Below are 22,946 nucleotides of genomic sequence, written 5' to 3'. Positions count from 1 at the left end.
AAATAACAATCACCTAGAATTATCTTAGCCTCGAAAGCATAAAGAGGGCTTTTCATAAGAACTGATATAGGACACACCATCGTTATTCTTGTCCAAACTTTTAAATGCCAATTTCATTTTCTTCTCATGGTCTTTCAGGTATTTCATAAATTCTTCAAAATCCAGCTTCCCATCTTTGTTGACATCACCAGTGGTGAAAATTTTCTACAAGAAAAAAAAAAACAAATTGAAGATATTTTATTGTTAGCATAGGCTAAAGTACTGAACTAACTGTGTATATACCGGAAGTAGACTAGCTGCTTTTCTTTCACACTATAATACTAGTTTGGACTAAATGTGTTACTTTGCATTATGACATAGATCTACAGCCTTTCCTGTGGTAAGAAAATACTCCCTGAGTTTCACAAGCTGTGGATGGTGCCAACTTAACACTTATATGAAGGCTAAGACTTCTCTTTTGAATTGTCTTATAATTCCCTCTGTGGAAATAAAGGCAAAACAAGGGCCATTTCTTGTGAGCTTACTGCTGTCATCTATGTTCTGATATAGACCCAAAGATGGGCAGAGTACAGGAAGCCTTGTAGTAGAAAAGAGGAGGTTTGTCATGAGAACAGGTGAGCACAGTCTAGCTAACTGGGAACAGAGGATCCAGTGTGGTTGTATGAGGAGAGGTGGGGAGACATAGCTGTCTTTAGTTAATCCAAAATTGAAAATGGAGACAAAAATTAGGAGAACTGTTAGTGTTAACTTAAGAAGTATTGATTAATCAAGTCCTAGCCACTTGGGGGGGGGGGATTCTTACAGGAGCTAGTATGTCATTTCCTGTATTGTCACTAGAAACATCAACTATGTCCCTCCAAGCTTGTCATTTCTGAAGACCAGGTTTCCTGGCTGGAGGAGCTGAGTCAACATCTATTTTAATTTATGGCCTGGCCATTATCTCTTTGTGTATTCAGTCTCTCCAATTTATAGAATAACAATACAAACCATTACTTAAAATGTATCATTTTTCATAATAAAAAGATATCTTTTGTACCATGTTATACAAGGTTAACTTCTACTTTAGAAAATTAATTGAATTCTAGGTCCACATGAATGAAATTTCTGCTACAGACATATGAGAACCGACCCAACAGAATTGCTTAGGAGATGTGATCTTTATGTGAGGAAAGGCCCAGGAGTTCTTTTAAAATGTTCCGTGTGGTTGGTACAGAGCCCTGTGCGAATGGCTCCCTCTTAGTTTTGACAATTGACCCCCTCATCCACAATCAATGGATATGCAAAACCTCATGCCTTTTGCCAAGAAGATTTTCAGGAAAATAAAACCTTGAAAAGGAATAAGTGGGTTTCAGAAGACTTAACTTGTTTATGACAAAGTCCAGGATTCCTTCTGCAAGGCTAACGGATCTCAAATAAGCAAATGCACATCATATGTGAGAGAAGAGACCAGGGTCCCAGTATCCACCTCCAAGTGGAAGAATGCACATCATATATGAGAGAAGAGAGACCAGGGTCCCAGCATCCACCTCCAAATGGAAGATTCCCAACTCTTTAAAACACATCTCTGAGGAGTTCCACCACCACCTCACAATAGATCTGGAGCTGGGTGCCATGTCATTAAAAGGACCACCTTTGAGAAACCTTTATCCCAACCATAGCAAAAGGCAAAGAAACAACAGGGCAGTGCTTGACATATGCAATCAACTTTAAAGACAACTGGTCAACAAACAAGCAGAAACTCAGAGCCTCTACAGTCTACACAGCAAAGAGGATGAGTGTGTGGATGACTTACTAACTCCACCCCCTTAAAAGCAGAAGCAAAACATAACTGTTCCCAACTACTACTGAGCTCCAAACGCATGTGGGGTAAGTGTTCCAGATCTCTAAATACGTGGCATATCTTGGGCCCAGAGCCTATGTCGGTTTGAATACGAATGGCCCCCATAGGCTCATGTGTTTGAATGCTGGGTCCACACTGTTTGGGAATAATTAGGAAGTGTTGCCTTCATGGGCTTTAAGGTTTCAAAAGCTCATGCAATTTCCAAAGCACAAAATTATAGCCAAGAGCAAAAGCAATCAGAAATTTTGTCATAGCCATGAAGAAAACTCAGAAGTATTCTTGAGGAAGTTAGCTATGAGGATGACCTTCTGCCTCCACATTCTCCCTGCTCGGATTAAAGGCCTGCACCACCACAATGGTATAAGTGGTTCTGGTGGCTTAATCGAATACTCTATTGACTAGTGACATCAGTAGCCCCTGGATTATTCGTAACAAACAAAAGCAGTGCTAAACAAGCAACAACTCAAAAAGCCTGGATCAAGTTTACGAACACATAGATTTGGCCTCAATGGGCTTCAGGAGGCCTCTCTAGAGGTCCTAGGCCCGACACCAATCTGAGCTTTATGAAGCTCACCTGGTCATCCTCCAGAGGCTGGATGAACCCTTAAATCTGTCAGGCATTCCTAAGCTCAATGATGTCCACAGTTCCATCTTTCATCGTGGTCCAGATACCAAAAAACGTAAAGGCTGTCTATCTGTGATGTCTCCTGTGGCCAGAATAACCCCTGCTGTGGCCTTCTGAGTTCCCTGGAGACAGAAGTCCCAGGGATGGGACCAAATGCCCATGAGGAGGAAGAAGGGCCAAAGGCAAAGCACCTGCAGGGGTCATTGTACCTGAAGGAGCTCTCATCCTAACTGTTCTGGGAATGCAGGGGGCACAAGAACCAGTGGGCTACTCAGGGAGAGGGATTCTGCCCACCAGTCCACAGAGGTCCTGCCTCCACCAGAGACTCCACAAGAGCAAGACAGAGCCAGCCATGCCCAGCTCCCCTACCCTTCTCTTCTGCCTTTTTTTTTTTTTTTTTCATCCAAAAAAGGATGCTTGTGTTTTGTCTTGGTTTTGAAAAATGCATTAGTAGAGTTTCAGCTACTGCGCTGTAAGCCGCTAACAGTAGTAGAAGTTGCCAGACGACTTTTGGAAGATTGGGTGTGTTTTGTGGCTTGTTGTTATTGTTGTTTCCTGTGGTGCTGGGGAAGGAATGTTAAAACATGCACATGCTGGAAAATCACTAATCACTCCACAGCTAAGCTGCAGGTCTGAGTCAATAGGAAGGTTACACCTGCCCAGGGATGCTCTTCTCGGGGTGAGGCTCACAGAGTGACCATCATAAAGACTAAAAACAGAGAGAGAAATAGCCTGGATGGGCCTTTTCTTCTGTGTTCCCTCCATCTCTACCTCTTACACCCAGTTTTTCTTATCTTTTATTTTCACCCAAAATCTATAGTGACTCTGAGGGCAAACTGCTCTGTCCAGGCACCTGCTGAGAGGCACCGAGAGGATAATCCCCAAATGGCCAGAAATTAGGGCAGCTGGACTCCAAGGAGATGGCAGGAGATATAAGTATTAATATCTGTGGTTTTTATTTTAATCCTCACCCTCCAGAGCCATGGGATGCCCTGAACCCCTTATTTGTTTATCTGTGGCCCCTTATCCTTCCTGCTCCAGTAAAAATATGCAAATTCGGTTTCACAGGAAAACTCCCTGCTTTTATGTAACTTATTTTTCAAACTGAATACTTTTAATAGTGAAAAAAGAAAAGTTGAATATCGACCAGTGAGATAGCACACACCTAACACTTGAGGATCAGCTAGGAGGATCCCAAGGTGCTTGGGCCAATGCAAGCTAAAGCAATAATGAGACCTTCACTCAAAAATAAATGAATAAATAAACATTTGAATTAGATATTAAAAATCACAAAAGTAATGTTAATTCTGCCATTCTGTGTTAACTTTGGCTCTATTCTTCATCACACTAAATACAAAGAGCTGGACAAAGACCATCACATGTCCTGGGCAGAGCCCCTCAAGGAGGAGATTGCACCACAGCCAGGCATAGGTACTGCTGTAAACTACGCAATAGACACTTTCCCAAGAGCTGTTGAGCAGGGGCTAACATGTAAAACTCTTTCACAAAACCTTTTGTGGCCCAATCATGAATGAATTATCCCACAAAAAAGGATTTTATTTTAATTTAGAAGCTTTTATTTTGTGTGTGTATGTTTGAGAGTGTTTTGCCTGCACATGTATTCATGTGCGTTTCATGCATGCTGGTGCTGAAGGAGGTCAGTAAAGGGTATAGGGTCCCCTGGAATTGGTGTTATAGACAACCGTGGGCCATGGTGGTCTGAGGAACAGGGGACAGTGTTTTGTGACTATTCATTTCCCATAAACCTCTCATCTCTGCCACATTTAATGTCACTGTATTCTCCTCTGCCCTCTTCTGCAACCTCTTTCTGGTGTTTTTGTTTTGTTTTTAAGTCAAAGGTTATACTAGAATTTTTTAAGAGAGGGCCCCAATATTTACGTATTATCTGATGAAAACAATAGTCACAAGACACTGGAGATGTAGGAAATCATCTGAAAGTTCGTGTTTTGACATAGAGGTTTTGAGGAACATAGTGCAATACTGATGAAAGAAGAGTTAGGTGGACGTGTGCTTGTTCATGGTTTCGCTTAGAAGACTGAGAAGCACAGTACTCGTCTACTTCCGAAATTTGGACTTACAAACAAAGCAATGACAGTTAAAAGGGGGAGTACACCAGGATGAATTTACATTTGGGGGAAGGAGGGCTTTCTTTAGTCCACACTTACTCTGTGGCAATATTTTATAAGTGTATGGAAGAGAAAGAGGGAATGGGGCAAGAGAGAGTAAAATGTTCTCTAACTCAGGTTCAGGGCCAGAGATTTAAGAAATGCACTCAGTTATCGTAAGAAGTTCCAGGAATTTTTAAGATGAAGTTGTTTGCCATGATTTCCCGGTCTTCCTCTGAAGCTTGAGAAGATCACTGTATGGAGAGGATGTGTGTATCACTTAGCCTCCGTGAGGATGCAGCCTGAGTCCCCTGACCTTGCTACAGCAAGTTTCTCTCTTTACCTCTATGTTTATCTCTTCATTTCATTTTCTCTGCCTCGGATTTCTCCCATTCTTCCAGGCAAATTACTATGATTGTTGCATGAAGGACCTCCTCTCTTTTGCCCTAACCAATCCAGAATTATCTATTTATAATTTTTTCCTAGTTATTACACATATCGATAAGTAAGCTTCCACAAAGCAACATTCTGTAAGATGCTACTTAACCTCCCTTGTTCACTCTGAGTTCAGAAATTTGACTTTCTAAACAGTGAAGTAGAATTCTCTGATTGGATTTAGGAAAACAGCAAAAGGGTTTGCTGTCAGAAGTTGAATGATGTTCACTGTAAGTGTAGCTCGTCGTCTCAGATGCATTAGCTCCTCGTGGTATATTATGGGCTATGGAGCCAGATGAGGGTTCAAATACTAGTTGCTAGATTCAGAGTCTTGGTCAAGTTATTTAATTCTTAGAGGCTTCAAATATAAAGAGTCAATGATCAGAAAAATCCCCCAAACAGTGTAAAAAATTTTATTTAGCTGCAGTCACTGAACAGTGTAAGACAATGTTCATTAAGCTGGAGGTACAGCAGTGCACAAGGTCAAAAGGAACTGTTGCTGTGTATTCATTAGTTTGGTACATAAAAATCAATAAGCAAACAATGATCAGGGCAATTTCCAGAAGTGAAAAGTGAAGTTTGATAAAATACTTGCATATTATAGCCCGATACTATCAGCCTTGCGGTTCATTCTTCCCTATCAATCTTGAAAATGCTATCAGCTGGCTTTCCTCATTATCTTGGTCATAACTTGGGTCTTTTCTGTGTGGTCACGGGGGTACCACCTATAGAGGTGTATTCTCTACTTGAACATGTCAGGTGTGACTCCACATCCTCTGCCGTATACTTAAACTGTTCTCCATGAGCGATAAAGCCCTCTTTTGTGGGGCTCGAGAGATGGCTCAGAAGTTAAGAGTTACTAGTTGCTTTTGCAGGAGACCTGAGTTCATAAGCCTGAGTACTAGGAGAACTTATATGAATTTTCCCTCTTAACATCATAGTAAAGGGTTAAAGACACATCAGGGAAGCAGGGGCACAAAGAACACTGTAAGGGCCAGAGGTAGCAAGGAGTGCTGAGAAATTCCATCCTCCAGACATGATGTGTTTGTTGCACACATAAACTCACAGCAGCTGTGATTAGCTGCACAAAGCCTATGTAACACCAAGCCAGTTTAAAACACATGTGCACAGAGTGGGACGTGCTCCTGACACTCCACCCCTAGCTGAGGAGCTTTTGATAGCTGCTGTCTTTAGTGGGGTGGCCACCGGGATGTTGTCCATGCCAGTGGATGACCCCACAGTCATTCACATATGGGCTGTGTTTGTTAATTAATTAAACAAAAGAGGAAGCTGAAGGGGGCGGAGGCTAAGGAAAGTAGAAGAGAGGAAGCGGAGGTGGATATGGCTAAGATGCATCGTATCCATGTATGAAATTTTCAAAGAATAAATTTTTAAAAAGAGAAAGCAGAGGTCATAGCATCAAAAGTGTAGCGCAGCAACTTCATAGCAGGCGGGCTCCTGATTTTGTCTCAGGACTGCCTGCCATAGTCTTTTCTCTTCCACTAGTAATTCTGGGATGCCTACCAATGGTTCACTGCTGTGCACTTTATGTCAGCTTTCTACATTCTACTCAGGCATTTTTTGTTATATATTTTACCAAAATATAAAGACACTAGAGCAGGCAAGACAGTAAAGGTACTTGCCACCAATCCTCACAACCTGGGTTCCCTCCCCAGAGAGAGAACTGCCTCCTACAAGTTGTCCTCTGATCTCCACCAGTGCACCATGGAATACAGGTTTGTATACATAATAAATAAATGTAAAAAAAAAGTATAAAATCCAAAAAACTTAAAAAGTCATTTGCTGTCTTCTATGTACTAAATTTATTCTAAAAGCTTGGAAATTTGAGGAAGAGGTAAAATTAGGTGAAAATCTACAGGGATTTCCCTTCAAGGTAAACATCTGTCTTAGGGGCAAACTATTATCTTGGAACTTGAAGTCATCCATAGTTCTTACCCCTCGAATAAACCATCTCTTCAGTCCTTGACAATGTAACAACGCTTGACCATGCCTTGGTCAATATCTTTTGACTGAGTCATCAAATTGAAGCATTTTATTGGCCCCAGTTTCCCAGATATAATGGTGAGCTTTATGGACTAACTTGATTAGTATAAAAAACGATATCCAGGTAGCCAATAAAGACATTCTTGGATGTGTCTGTAAGTAATTTTGGAAGAGATTAGCATTAGAACCAATAGACTGTGTGTGAAGGCATATGCCAGTCCACAGAACAGAACAAGAAAGTAAAACTATAAAGGAATTTATCTCTCAGAATGAGAACATTATAAAAGCTGGCATTCCAAGTGGATGGGATTGGAAACGTGCATACTGTCAGTCAGCACAGAGTGCAGGGAAAACCAAGTTTCTTCAAAGAAATACACAACTGAATTTATATGCATAATCCTCAGACTTCATAATTTCCATTTCTCAAAATGTATCCATCCTATGACAATGAAAATGTAGTGCACATGCACCATGCAATACTGTTCATCTGTAAGGGAGAGTAAAATCACAGAGTTTGCAGGTAAATGGACTGGAAACAATCAGACCCAGAAAGACCAGCATCCATGTTTCCTCTCCTCGGGGGCTCCTACTTCCAAATCTTCAGATATGAGTACATAGCCTGGAATAACAACAGAAACTAGGAGAGGAAATCAGGACCGTTGCCAGGAGAGAGGTATTGAGGAGCAATGGAAGGGGGATGGATACCAGGGTGCTAGTGGTCTGGGGGAGGGGGGAAGGGTGTTCATTAGGGAGGAGGAGAGAGGTAAACACAGGAGAAGGAGGGAAGAGATAAAGAGAAATTTTAGGATACATGTGATCTGATGAGGATATGTGAAAGGGATTGGGAGGCGGAGGCAGGAAAAGGTAAATACAGAGGGACAAAGACGGTAAATTAACAGTAAAGATGCCTGCAAAGGCCATCATACTATTAATTATTTACCTAAAAATAACTCTAATACACGTAATTCTGTGTGTAAATATGCATTTATAGCTTTAATGAACATTTCTCATCTGGGATGCAATGCTCCCTCAAAGAACCAAAAACTACCTAAGCAGACCCGAGAAGCCCTCTTTTGAGTTGTTGGCCAGTGCCATCAAAAAGACTTCCAAGCTGTACAACCTATTGTGTTGCCCTTGGTTGCCCAGGTACTTCAGAAACAGAGCCGGGAGGCCCCTGAGCTAGAACTGACCTGATCTAGCCATAACACAGAGGAACCACAATAACAACCAGAATGGCAGAACAACCTAAAGGGTTCAGTAGTTTCACACATATTGGTGGTAACCAACCACTCTCAAAGTAAATTTAAGACCCTCTCAACAAGAGGGAAAACATATCTGGCACAGGAAACCTAGCTAACTACCAGCGCTAGTGAAGCCATGGCTATTAGAGGACAATCTGTAGCCACTAATTTACTAAATCAGCATAATCCCTACTAACAATCTAAACATTCATCCTTATACCTTGTACTGCCTGATTTCTTTAACTTGACACAAGTTAAAGTTATTACAGAGAAAGGAGCCTTCATTGAGGAAATGCCTCCATGAGATCCAGCTGTAAGGCATTTTCTCAATTAGTGATCAAGAGGGGAAGCCCCCTTGTAAGTGGTACCATCCCTGGGCTGGTAGTCCTGGGTTTTATAAGAAGACAAGCTGAGCAAGCCAGGGGAAACAAGTCAGTAAGCAGCATTCCTCCATGGCCTCTCCACCAGCTCCTGCCTCCAGGTTCCTAGCCTGTGTGAGTTCCTGTCCTGACTTCCTTTGGTGATGAACAGTAATGTGGAAGTGTAAGCTGAATAAACCCTTTCCTCCCCAACGTGCTTCTCAGTAGTGATATTTTCTAGAGGAATAGGAACCCTGACTAAGATATACCTACAGATAGGGGTGGTGTTCACCCCTCATCAAGGAAACTTCTCTTTGCAACAGACAAAATCAATCAAAATGCAGAGTTGTGGAACCCAGTCTTTATGGACACATCTACAATACACTCCCAAACCTATGGTTCAGGGAACATTGTAGACAAGATGGGGAGATTATAAGAGCCAAAGGATAGGGGAGTCTACTGTGAGACCGTGTCTCCTAGTAATGTCAGAAACAACATCCATAGAGTCTAACCAAAATCTCATCCCTGAAGTCATAATGACTGCCCAAACGTGAGCTGAACAAGGATCACACCAATAGATGTGCCAAACTGGATGGAGAAAATCTCATGAGGCCTCAGCCCTACACAAGCCAATAAGGAATGCTCAAAGTGGGAGAGACTGTCTTCCCCAGGGAACAGCACAAAATTAGTTGTCCAATACCAAATAGTCAATCCTGAAACCATGCATACAAGTAGCAGTAGACAGACTGCTCAGAGCCGCGCGCGCGCGTGTGTGTGTGTGTGTGTGTGTGTGTGTGTGTGTGTGTGTAACAATGAAGAAAGTGCCCTTGAATTTATAGGCAAGCAAGGAGGACTGAACAGGAAGGGGGAAGGGGAGAAATGTTGTAATTACCTTATTTTGAAACTATTGATAAGCTAATGGCAATCAGGGTATTGGTGATATATTATAAACATGATGTCATACATTTCATACAATCATTCAAAATACCGTGTGGCAGGGATTAACAGCCTCTCTGGTCTCAAGGTCCTTTTAGAATCTTGAAGAAAGTTTTTGTGTATTGTGAAAATGATGGCCCAGGGAGGGTGGAATTATTTCTTTTCAAGGAACCCTACACAGGGGCACAGCTGACTATCCTCTGGCCTCCAGCCACGGCACCTTCCGTTATACTGCAAGGCCATCTTTTCCCTGGGTTGTTCCAGGCAATGACTGGAGTCTGTGGGGAGCTCAAGCTTCAAGCTAGGCCACTCCTCCCCAACACAAGTGTCCCCTTGTCAATACCATTTGGCTAATTCCCTATGGGACTGGCCTAGACTTTCTAGGAACTTCTGTGTTGTATGAAGCTCTTTCTTTCAAATCCCACTCCTGCACAAATGAGGAGGAAAAGCTGGAGCTTGGTTAACTAAGGATCACTGGGTGTTTGAGCTGCCATATTCCAGCCTTGGGAAAGCGAAGAGAAGACAAAAAAAAAAAAAAATCTTTCTAGAATGTGTTGGGGGACGGGGGATTCACTGCTTATGTGAGGAGAAATGGCCTGAAGTGGAAACATAGGCAGGAAATATATGTCCAGATGACAGATAATATGATGTACAAGTTGGCCCATGCCCAAGGAATTCCCTGTCATATCACATACCACATGTTTACCCAATTTCCCCCAGCATGGTTTTGGCTAGCTTGTCCTACTTCCAATGAAAACAGAAGCACTAACAACTGGGCCTACAGGGCAACTCAGAGGGTAAAGGCGCTTGCCACCAAAGCCTGAGATCCATCCTGGTGCTCACCTGTAAAAGGAGAGAAGTGACTGTGTGACTTGTCCTCTGACCTCCACACACGATGGCTCCCATGCATGCATGTGTGCACGCATGCACACATGTACACAAACACACACATACACAAATAAACAAGTGTGTAAAGGTAACACAACTGATTTAAAGTTCTATTATTATTATTATTATTATTATTATTATTATTATTATTATTATTATTAAAGGACAAGTCACTGCCGTGTCAGTGTATTTCATGTGCTTGCTCTAAATCCTTTCGTATCATGTTGATCCAATGAGTGTGATCTTATTGGAGGGCACAATGATTAAATAAGTAATATCACTCAAGAATTCTAACAGTAGTGACATATGAGGTGAGGAAGCCACCCACGGCAGTATGCAGTTAGCTCATCTCTAGAAGATAGTCTAGGAAGACATACCACAGAGGAGGTGACTGTCAGTCAAAACTTTCCCTTAATTGTACTACAAATGTTGTAAAGAAAAAAGTACAAAAACTCTTACCATTGAGAAGTAAGCATTACTAACCTTCTGTAGAAGAATGTGTTAATGTTGAGAATAGTTGATCATGCCAGTAGTGACGCTACACATCTGAACAAAATATTATATATGTCTGTGTGTGCACATGTGCGTACGTGTGCACATGTGCATGCACATGCAAAATATATATATTTATTAGTGATGAACATGAACATATAGAACTGCTCTGTTCTATATGTTTATATACATATTTTTTACATAATTCATTTTATAAGTAATATTTTAAATTACAAACTTTCCCTCTGACTCTGAGTTGTCTGGGGGTTGTTGTTATTGTGGGGTTGTTGTTATTGTGGGGTTGGGGGTCTTGAGGTCTGTTGTTGCTCTTTGTTTCTGTTCACTACAGTTTGACTTAGATAAGGAGAGGACAGAGCCCAAGCTGACCTGTAACTTGTGACAGTTCCCCAGCCTCAGCTCCCAGAGCCCTGGGATTGTAGGCATGCACCAGATGCGTTGTCTACTTCATTCATATTTTCAAAGAACAAAAATGTACTAGTATATTTAATGATACATGAGTTAAAGAAATGGTGTCAGTGATTAGAAAACACTTGGAAGAGAATAATAAAAACAACAAATAACCAGAAACATGCCTTTGAGATGCAGCCATGGGGTGCCTGAAGAGATGCTATCATTCAGAAGTAGCCAGGCAGGCCTTTGATTCAAGAAATGGGAGGAAATGAATCACCCCAGAGCAAGTAGAAGAGACGCACTCAAACTTGGTTCTTTCGAAAAGTGTATTGAATAGGCAAATCTACAGCCAGAGCAAAGATGGGAGAAGAACTAAGATCAGGAATGAAAAGGGGACCCTGAAGAGACAGAAGTTCTGTAAAGTTATACATAATAATGCCCTGGGGCAAAATTGGTAGTTTCCAAAAAAAAAAAATAAAGTTGTAACTTACTAAGAGGACAGACTAAAGTGAAGAGGCCTCTATTAATGACACTGACAGTGACTGAAAGAGGAGTTTTAAATATAGGTACAGAACAGTTGGTGGCCCACTCAGTAACTCAAGCACGTTCCTCTTAAGATAGAAAAGCCAGCGTCCTCTTGTAAGACAGCGGGCTGGACAAGTTCCAGATCTAGTGTCCCCACCCTGCTAAGGGGCCTGGATGTCAGGGGCACAATTCATATGACTCAGAGAAAGTCCAATTGCTTTGCAACAGGTCAACCCTTCAGATCAATGTGTGCACTCTCGGCACTAACTTAGAATGTCATAAAAACGGAATGTGGCCTTTCTACCTCAACCAACAGCTGGGAGCAAGGCCAGTTTTAACCCCTTTTAGAAACAATAAACTCTAGTTGTAACAAAGCTGATTCAAGTTGAGACTCACTAAAGTCTACAGCAGGACAATCATGAGAAGTTTGCAAAGGACCAGACAGATGATAAACCAAGAACCAGAGATGCTCTAAGAACGAAAGCGTTGACAGTTTTAAGTGTGCAACACTAATTTATCTGGGGAAAATACCCGCAGCCTTCCAGATCCAATTCTCTGGAGCTCTTCCAGCGGGCTGGCCGGCATAGTTCCTCCTGCCTTCTTGCCTGGCCTCAGGCCACCGCCCTCCCAGGACCTGGCAGTGTCCCTGCAGCGCCTGCGGCCACTCCAGCACCCCACAGCGACCCACCTCCTCGGCGTCCTGGCCCAGAGGGATGCCCAGGCTCTGCAACCCCTGCTGCAGCTCTCCAATGTCCACCACGCCGTCCCCATTGCGGTCCAGCGCCCGGAAGAGCGTCTCGTAGCGCGTGGGCGGCTCGGCGTCCTGGCAGGCCACGGTGGGCAGCACGAAAGCCCGCAGCCAGCGCAGCATGGTCCCGGGGAGAAGTCACGGTGAACTGGCCGGGCGCGATCCGAGTGCTAAGGCCTGGAGGGGTAGGGCGGCGGCGGTAGGGCGTCTGGAGTGTCGTCGGTGGGGGGGAGGGGGGGCGAGGCTTCTGGCTCACAGGAACCGGGCTCGGCAAAGGGTGTGGCCGCCCAGCAGCTGCTCGGGGCGGAGCTGGCCCAGGCCTGGGCTGGCGGCTGGGAGGGGATGAGCCAGCCTCCAGCTTCCAGCCTCCAGAACCTGCAGGCAGGTAGGATAGAGTGCTAGGGACCCAGGGAGGGTTTCTGCTGTCCAAAGCCGGAAGCCTCACGGACAGATTAAACCTTGAGGTGCAGAGGTAGTTTGACGGGCAGCTCAACCTCAAAGGCCCGTTGGGCTGGAAGACTTAGACAATTGCTGTTTGAGTTCACCAGAAAGACAGCAGTGGGTGAGTACCCGGGACTGCGAGTCAAATGTGGAAAGGGATGCCAGACCAAAGGGAGAGAAAAGGGGCCTGGGACCTTTTTCTGAGAACAGCATCAGCCACCCGGGAGACCCTAGAGGGGAGATGGAGCACAGTGGGTGCCTTCCCACAGCACGCAAAGAAACTTCAGCTCCTTCCCTTCAAGAAAAGTGTGGTCCTGAGGTTTGCGGTTTATAGTTAAGGTGAGACGCAGTTTCTGGGATAACTGAAGGAACATTGGAACTACAGAGACTTCGATACCTGATCCTTCGGATATGTAATTCCTGGATAGCCTTCTATCAGTAAAGTAGAATGTGAACAGCTGCTTTGCCATCAGGGGAAATGTCCTTCTCTGGAATATTCTCAATTCAATCACTGCTGCTTAGCAGAAACTGTGGTAATGTCCTGTTGTTGCCTTCGGGTATTTAAAATGGAAACTATTTAAAAGCTCTGTTAAGACTTCAGTGTATCTGGGTGGATGGGCCGTGTCAGGAGGGCCTGGGAGGAGAGGGGAGTTGTGATTTGGATGTACAGTGAATAAATAAATTAATTAATGGGAAAAAAAACCTTCAGTGTTCCAACATTTATTTAAGTTGCGTCCTGAAAACTATATTTGAGTGTAAAAAATTGAATCATTTTTAATAACAGTAATCATAGGGAATTGATCAATATTGTATATTTCTATTTTATATATAAAACACTGGGAGTTTCTCTCCCCTTCCTTCTTCCTCTCTCCTTCCGTTAGCCCCTCCTCCTCGCCATCTCTAACCCTCCATGCTTTCTTCTTAACATCCCTCTTTCCCTCCCCGCACCTCTCCTTCTTTTTTCTTTCCTATCTTCCTTACAGTTAAAGCCACCAGGCAGGTCTGAGTAAGACAAGCTGTGTAGTAGAAAGGAAAGGTGGTGGAGCCCTGCGCTGACTGATGAGCGAGGAGTTCCCCAGAGGAGAAAACCAGAAGCACAAGTGTAACTATGGCGAACTGTCAGATACACCAAAACAGAATCTTCCACCGTCTGTAACCTTTACATTTGTAAAGATAATGAAAGTGGAGGAATGGTTGAAACAATGTTTTGGTTGAAGAAGGCAGGAAGTAAGCGAAGTTCAGCGAGTGACCTGAAAGGATATCGCCACTCTGGAGAGTAGGCAAAGCTCGGCTGGAATCTGTGAGTGAGCACACATCAGCTGCTACTTTTCCATGTTGCGTGGGCTTGCAAATTCTGTGAACTGGCTTTTGGAGTGAGCAAAGCCCTGATACTCTTCAAACAAACAAACAAACAAACAAACGTGCCCCTCCTTCACAGATGGGCAGTGCAGTAAAGTAAAAGCCATCCATATGATGGTGGAAGAAACACAGTCGCTGGTGCTTGGTTTGACCGCCAGCATTGAGGCTACAGCCGAGAACTTACCTGCCTGCGTTCTCCTACAATGTTTGTGGCATCAGAGATGGGAGGTTGGGATTTGGCTAGGAAGCTAGCTAGCATGAAGAGGTGAGTGAAGGCGGAGGTTGGTCTACACACCCAGAGGTCTATCAGGGTAAAGGAAATGCATGCTGAGGGTGTTCATGCGACCATCTTCACAAGGTGAGAGGTTTCACTAAGCCTCCATATATTTTAACCTTCATGAATCTTCTATCAGCCATGAGGATAAACTAAACATGAGGATAAAATAAACAAATACATTTCTCCATTTTTATGTTGGAGATACTTCACACAAGTATTGAAGGCAAGTCATGATGTACACAAAAGACACATAATAATTAATTTTTTTCTTACCTGCAGAATATGTTCTACTGAATAAGTTCACACAGGTTCAAAACTTGCCCAGTATAAAATAATTCTCTTTAAGATACCCTGTATGTGACAAAGCTTGGCTGCTTTTCTCTTTGCAACACAGGGCCCACAGCAATCATGTAAGAGGATGGCATTCTCAGGGCTGCCAATGTACTGCACTGCAACCTGATCTTCATTCACTTTGTTTACCATCCTAACTCTTTCCTACCTTCCTTCTGCTTGCTTTCCTACCTTCCTGCAGGAGGGAAAGTTCAAAGTAAATACACTTCCAGCAGGAGAGAAAGTTCAAAGTAAATACAGTTCAGAGGGCCATTGGGACGTTTACACCAGGCTCAATGATAGAAGTGACCACAGGCTAGAGGAAAACAAAACTCTTAGCTAGAGGTTTATTACAGCACAGGAGAGTGACACGTGTTAAGCTACTGAAAACAGAGTTCCTAGGAAGGTTCATTGTTTTAGAAGGTAAATTAAAAGCACATTAAGTTATAATGCAATACAGGGTTAGGCGTGGAGAGAGCTGGAAAGATGTCTCAGTCAGTAAAGTGCTTTGTAAGCATGAGGACCAGAGTCGAGACCCTAGTACCTACATCTAAAACAACAAAGTGAACGTGGCAGTGCACACCTAGAATCCTAGCGCTGGAAAAGCCAGGATGGGGCATCTCTAGATCTTTGCTACCCAACCAATCTTGACTGAATAGGGAAGCTCCAGGGTTACAAGAGACCCTGTATCAAAAATAAATAAATAAATAAATAAATAAATAAATAAATAAATAAGGTGGAGGGCTACAGGGATGGCTCAGGAAGTAAAGATACCTGTAGTTAATCCTATTGACCTGAGTTCAACCTTTGGGACCCACAGGGTGAGAAAGAACTGACCCCCAGCAACTGACTTCTGACCTCCATGCGCATGCCTTAGCACTTGCTTGTGTATGAGAGGTAGGGAGAGATTAAGAAAGATGCCTGATGTCAACCTCCTGGCTCCACCTGCACACCCACTCATATGAACACACACACACAAATACACAAAAGGTGGCAGGAAAGCTACAATATCATTATTTTATACAGAGGCTCTCCCTGAATTATCTTAGAGTTAGGTACTATATTGTAATATTCAACATTCTGATAAGAAAAGGCCAGAATTAAGGTTGAAAAAAGACTGGTAACAAGAGGTGGGGGGAAAAAAAAACCTTGCCCTCTACCAAATACAAAACAAGGGTAAACAGATGTTCCTTCCCATACATGTTTTAATATTTAATATTCATTGAGTGCCTGCTATGTGTCACCTAAAGACCTCCAAATAGCAAAGACAACAAGGAAGAAAATGACCTGAAGCCCTGTGTTCATGGAGCCTATCTTCCAGTCCAGGGAGACAGAAAACAACATAACGGTTTCTTAAGGGTTCTAACACTATAAGAAATTTGGGATGGGGGCTGGAGGTATGACTTAGCAGTGAAGAGCTCTGTCTGCTCTTCCAGAGGACCCGGGTTTGTATCCAGCACCTACATGGCAGCTCACAACCATCTGTACCTCCAGTTGCCACCTCTCCCTCCCAAGCCTCTGGCAACCACCCTTCTACCTGCCTCTATGAGTCTAACCACACTAGGGCACCTCATATGTTTATCCTTTGTGACCAGTTCACTTCCCTTAAGGTAACACCGTCCAGGTTCATCCATATGTAATATGCATCAGGATTTCTTTCAAAGGAGAAACAGCATTCCGATGTATGCATATACCACAGTTTATTCACATGTAAATGGACATCCAGGTTGCTCACACATTTTGGTTCTTGCAAGCAATGCTGATATGAGCATAGATGAGCACACTGCTCCTTGAGAGCCTACTCTGAATTGTTTCTGAAATAGTGTAAGTGCTGGGTCATACATTCTACTTTGGTTGTGTGAGGTCTGCTGAGGAACACTTCTCCATGACACTGTGCTCCGTCAACCACACACAGGGTTCCAGTTTCTCCGAGTCCTCACCAACACTGGCTGGTTTCTTAATGACAGCCTTCACAGCGGTGTGAGATGGGACGTCCTTGAGGTTTGAAGTTGCTTTTCCCTGTGACCAGGAATGCCAAGCAGGTTTTCTTTGCTTATCTGTGTCGCTTGTACATTCTCTTTGGGGAAATGTCTATCCAAATCCTTTGCTCACTTTAAACCAGAGTTTGTTGTTGAATGTGATCACAATGAATAGTATAATGTATGAAAATGACACGGAGGAAATGTTCATCTTGTACAGTTCATATTTGCTAATGAAGTAAAAAAGTTAATACAGAACTATTAGCAGAGTTCCGACAACAGTCATGTCATTGTAACAGTGGGATCTTAGGCTATAACAGCATTACTGCTCAGTCAGTTTCATGACTCCTGCGGCTCCCATTCACACTGCAAATAAAAAGTAATGACTCGGAAGACGAGCTTTAGAGATAACCTACAGCTCTGAGTCACACACCTGAAGCTGCCCCACCTCCAGCTCCACCAGCCAGTTTCAGTCAGATTACCTAAGAGGGCTGAGATAGGTGCACAAACAGAAAGAATTAAGAAATGATAGCCAGCCTTTCTCATAATGGAGGGAAAGAGAAGCTGTTACCCTGAGTGAAGCACTCCAGCGTCTGTGAAAACTGTATACAGGAGTTACCCCAGGTGAGGGAAGGGAGGCAGCTCTTGTCTACAAAGATGCCTAGAAAGATAAAACCGTCTTCATGGGGTGAGGGGGATCCAATGTGCAGAAACTGAAGGGGACCCAGGGCTAGCAAGGGAACTGACTCATAACACTCTAAATGGAATTATTAAGTGGCTTGCTTATTTTGCTGAAGAAATTAACTGTAACGTTAAGTTTAAGTGCACTGATTTTTGCTTTACTATATAAAACACGTTCAAGCTTAACTTAAAGAGAATTTCTAACAGGAACTCTTGTGTAGCTTAGCAAATGTTTTATCATCCAATCAAAAACTAGTTTTAGGATTTTGGAAAAGGTAACAGGAAATGTACAATAAGACTCCTGTGGATAATAAGGGATTTTAAGTTATTGAATAATTTTTTACCAAAACTACCATTTAATTTGTGTATTTTATAATAAATAAAGACAAAGTAATTTTGTACAAGTAGTTGATGTTTCTTCCTTTTTAGAAAGAAGTAAGATCTCCTTATAACCCAGATATTATCTTATACCTCAGTGATTATGACAATGATGACAGTTTGGTATTCCACTTCTAGGTTAATCCAAAAATCACCTTCACCAGCTCGTGAGCTACACAGCCAATGCCCACGGCAGGAAGCAGCTTGAGGAAACTAGGGGTGAGACCCCTGTAAAACCCCTTCTTCCCTTCCTTAGTGTGTATCTCCCGGATGAGCTGTATCATTCGGACTGTTTTCTTTTCCAGCTTGTCTATAAATTTAAAAAGAAACAGTATAGCTCAGTATTTAATATTTACATATAATCTAGCCCAAAGATAATAAGAACTTATAGAAATTAAAATCATTTCACAGGATACTCATATATAAGCTATACATCAATAGGGTAATGTCCACAGTCCACTCCCTGCCCCCATAGGTTTGTAGCCGTATCATAATGTAAAAGGCATTTAGTACAACTTCAAAAAGTCCCCATAGTTTATAACAACGGCAAAATTGTTTAAAAGTCCAAAGTTCAAAGTCTCTTTGGAAATTCATACAATCTCTTAACTGTAATCTCCTATAAAAAATAACATCAAAATCAAAAGGCATCACATACTTCCAGGCCCAAGATACACAGTTCAATTCCAAAAGGGAACACAGTGAGGGAGTACTGACGAAAACCAGCTGGCCAGACTCCAAACTCTGCATCTCCATGTCAGATGTCAAAACGGTCTTCAGATCTCCAGCTCCTTTCATGTATACTGTCTGCAACACACCCTTTCTCTTGGGCTGGCTCCACTCCCTGTTAGCAGCTTCCTCAGCAGGTATCCCACAGCCCTGGCTTCTCCAGCATCTTGGAGTCTCCAAGGCAACCCAGGCTACATCTTCACAGCATCACACAGTGGCCTCTCTGGGCCTCCATAAAGGAACATGCCTGACACATGCCTGGTTTGTTTTTCTTAGTCTCAGAGGAAGATTCCATAACCCCTTTCTTCTATCCTTGACTCTAAAGACAGAACCACATGGCCAAAGCTGCCAAGTTCTGCTGCTCACTGGGGCTGCGACATGGCCTCCTTGTTCAATTCTATCTTCACCAGCTTTGTGCTTTCAATGGTTTCCTTCACTACCTAAGCTTGGCTGTCCTGAAACTCAATCTGTAGAGTAGGCTGGCCTCAAACTCAAGAGATCTGCCAGTGCCTGCCTCTAGAGTACTGAGATTACAGGCATTGCAACACCACATCGAAGCTCTAATCTCTTCTTTAATTCCTTTTCACAATTGAAAGCTTAGCTGGGTGGGCTCTTGCTCTGAAGTCACCACTGCCTTTTTTCCATTAAACATCAGAATTTTCTTTAATCTGTTTACCTCCTTGAACACAGGACTTAGCTCCATTCCACTTCTTGATGCCCTCTTTCTCCTCAAATTGTACATTTTTGTACCTTTCCTTGTTCAGTCTGCTCTTTTTCATTATAGATTTGCACAAGTGTGGCCACTAATGGCCAGATGACACTGCCCGCATATAATTTTTTTTGACAAGGGCAGAAAGCAGCCACATTCTTCACCAAAATATCACAAGCATCTTTAGGCCACATAGTAACATTCTTCTCTGAAACCTCTTGAGTCAGGCTCCCGTGGTTCAAATCAACATCAGCACCACTGGTTTCCATGTTCCTACTAGTATGGCCCATTAAGGCCCATTTAAAGTGTTCGACTGCTTTTCAAATCAAAAGTATACATTCCTATCTGAATCCCTGAGATCTCTCAAACACTGGACCACCAAAACAGCAGCATACACCAGCTGATATGAGTACCCCAACACATATACAGCAGAGGACTGCTGGGTCTGTGTTCAATCAGAGCTGATGCACCTAACCCTCAAGAGACTGGAGGCCCCAGGGAGTTTAGAGGTCAGTTGGGGTGGGAGGTAGGGTGTAGGGACAGCATCGTGGAGACAGACGGTGAGTTGGAGGTATGGGATGTAGAATAGTTGGAGGGTGGACAGGGGGAGGGGAATAAAATCTGGAGTGTAAAAAAATAAATAAATAAATAATAAAAGTACACATTCCTCCAAACAAAAGGTCAGGCCTATCACAGCAATACCCCACTCCTGGTACCAACTTCTGTCTTAGGATTTCTATCTCTGTGAGACAACATGATCACAGAAACTCTTACAAAGAAAAACAATTAGAGCTGTCTTATATTTCATAGATTTAGTCTATTATGGTCATGATGGAAAGCATGGTGAATGCAAGCAAACACAGTGCTGGAGAAGGAGCAGTTCTACATCTGGATCCACAGGCAACAGGAAGAGATTGTGATCTACTAGACCTGGCATGCACTTCTGAGACCTCAAACCCCACCCACTTGTTATACACTTCCTCCGACAAAGCCACACCTACTCCAATCAAGCCACACCTACTCCAATCAAGCCACACTTCCTAATAGTGCCATTTCCTATGGGTCTATGATGGATGTTTTATTCAAATCACCGCATGTAGTGACTATAGACGTGGCTATTTAAATTTAATTTAAATTAAATTGAATTTTCACTCCTCAGTAATACTAGTACATTTCAAATGCCTGATATGTGTGGATACCATGTGTGGCTACTATACAAGGGAGAACAGATATAAATGATTTCCGTTTCTACAGAAAGTTCCTTGGAACAACTTACAAGTCTTTCATGAGAGACTTCACAGAGGCATTGGAAGTAAGACTGAAGGGTAGTTTAATATAAGTTATGAATGATAGTGGAGAGAGAAATTCTCCATCTCAAGTGTAGTGTAAATTAAACCCAAAGCCTAATTGAGAAAGAGTGGGAGAGAGTAAACGCATATTACCCACCGTGAGACCCTTGATTTACTCGGGAAGACAATAGCATTGTGCTGCTTTTTTCATCTTTAAAAAGTGATTAAAAAAAAAAACTGTTAAAATTTAAGTTCCTAACATTTCACCCAGATAAACAGAACACATAGTGTTTGCCATTACCTCCCTGAACAGACTGAAGAGCGAGAATCCTGAAGCAGCTTACTGCAGTGACAACAAAACCAAAGATGGTGTGCATTAGCTATTGATTTGATTTAAAGAATGCAATTTTTTTCTTTTGTTCTCTATGACCCTTCCTAATTAAAATCTCCTTAAAGAAATAACTGAAGCAAATGTGGAGGGCCCCAGACAGAACTGTGGAAGAAGAAAACTGAAACTTACAAAAAGTTGTAAGAGAGATGGCTCAGTGGTTAAGAGCACTTATTGTTCTTTCAGAGGACCCAGGTTCAGTTCCCAGCACCCATGTGGAGGCACATGACCATCTATAACTGCAGTTCCTGGGGATCTCCTGCCCTCTTCTGGCTACTTCGGGCACTGCTTGTATGTAGTACATGTAGATACATGCAAGCAACCCTTTCATACACTTAAATAAATCCTTAAAAGTGCTTTAAATTGGTTAGCTTCAGTTTTCAATTGTATGAGTTTTATGCCTTTAAAATTATCAATTCATACTTATTTAAAACATATTTCTTACCTCAGTGATGACTTCATTAAACTAAAATAATAATAATAATAATAATAATAATAATAATAATAATAATAATAATAAAAACTCACCAGCCTGCATGCGAGTTCTAAGAAGGTTCATTGGGAAACTGGCTAACTGGCCGACAGTGTGTGACAGTGTGCTACAACCCAGCACAATTGCTATCCCAGGATTCACAGAGTTTTCTGCATAGTGTTCTAGCCAGTAATTCTTCAGAAGCTGGTAGAGAAGAAAGGACCTTTGATCTTGCAACAGTAAGTAGAATAAAGTTTAGCAACTGAGTTCACAGTCTGTGTTTGTAGGTTTATCTTATGTTCTCTTTGCCTGGCTTTGCTTTTTGTTTTTCTTTTATTGTTTTGGGTTTAAAGACCAGAGCAAAAACTCTGGATAGTCTCACAGGAATTAACTCAATACCATTTTTATGCCAACATCAAATCTGTCCTGAGACAGATAACATGGTCATGACCATGAAATGCCAAGACCTTAACTGATAACATCACACCATCAGAATACCTCAGGATGTGGCTAAGAGAATCTATTCTTTTAAAGATCTACAAGTGGGTGATTCTGATGCATATCCAGGGCTGAAAACTACTATTTTATGAGAAGTTATGTCTATAATCATCATGGTCAAGAAGTGAGTTTTAAAAAAAAAACAACAACAAAATTACTAGATTACAGATGTCTAAGTGAAAGGCAAATAAAAATACTCAGTTTGATTCTTGATCAAAAGCTATTCTATGCAAAGCCATATCTATATTTTACAACAGAAATATTGTGCCCCCTTTTCAAATATAATGCATAATGTTGGACTTCTGAGAATGAACTCACCTCAAAGATGGTGAGATCTAAGCCTGCATATGGTATGATGCCCAACAGGTTGGGAACATAACCTTTGCTGAAGGCCTGAATACCCTCTCTCTTCAGAAGTTTCCTGCCACAATCAATAATCCCAGAATACTCTCCAGTTTTACCTAAATTCAGCCTGGTCTTTAGCACCTAGGTGCGAACGAATGGAATAAAAACATATTGATTAGATTTGCCTAACGCATGTCCCAATCTAGGTCTGCTATATCTAATATATATATATATTAGAAATCATAAAATTCCTGGTGGTTTGCTTACACCTGTAGTCTCAACACCTGGAAGACCAGGCAAGAGGATTCCTACACTCCCGATGTCAGCCTGGGCTGAATAGTGACTTCCAGGCCTACATGGGCTACAGAGCAAGACACTGTCTCAAAAAAAAAAAAAAAAAATACCCCACAAACAACAGCAATAAAAACACAAAAAAGTCTTATA

General features: G+C 42.3%; 2 protein-coding genes across 2 annotated transcripts in view; both read right to left on the bottom strand.

Moving 5' to 3' along the window:
- The window catches only part of LOC117707566 (mitochondrial adenyl nucleotide antiporter SLC25A24), a 36,506-nt gene extending 23,639 nt beyond the window's left edge, over positions 1–12,867 (bottom strand). The window contains exons 1-2 of the mRNA XM_034500968.2: positions 12,571–12,867; positions 78–204 (exon numbers count right to left, since the gene is read on the bottom strand). Of these exons, the coding sequence (XP_034356859.1) occupies positions 78–204; positions 12,571–12,753 (310 nt within the window). The 5' untranslated portion in view covers positions 12,754–12,867. The remainder of the gene's footprint in view (positions 1–77; positions 205–12,570) is intronic.
- Positions 12,868–16,720: 3,853 nt separating this feature from the next.
- LOC117707204 (mitochondrial adenyl nucleotide antiporter SLC25A24-like) overlaps positions 16,721–22,946 on the bottom strand; it is a 46,624-nt gene continuing 40,398 nt past the window's right edge. The window contains exons 8-10 of the mRNA XM_034500622.2: positions 22,476–22,643; positions 21,716–21,863; positions 16,721–18,385 (exon numbers count right to left, since the gene is read on the bottom strand). Coding sequence (XP_034356513.1) covers positions 18,210–18,385; positions 21,716–21,863; positions 22,476–22,643 — 492 coding nt within the window. The 3' untranslated portion in view covers positions 16,721–18,209. The remainder of the gene's footprint in view (positions 18,386–21,715; positions 21,864–22,475; positions 22,644–22,946) is intronic.

This window comes from Arvicanthis niloticus, chromosome 4 (genome assembly GCF_011762505.2).
Source record: "Arvicanthis niloticus isolate mArvNil1 chromosome 4, mArvNil1.pat.X, whole genome shotgun sequence".
In the NCBI taxonomy this organism is placed as follows: domain Eukaryota; kingdom Metazoa; phylum Chordata; class Mammalia; order Rodentia; family Muridae; genus Arvicanthis; species Arvicanthis niloticus.
Note: the sequence above shows the minus strand (reverse complement) of the source record. Positions and strands in the feature narration are given on the sequence as shown.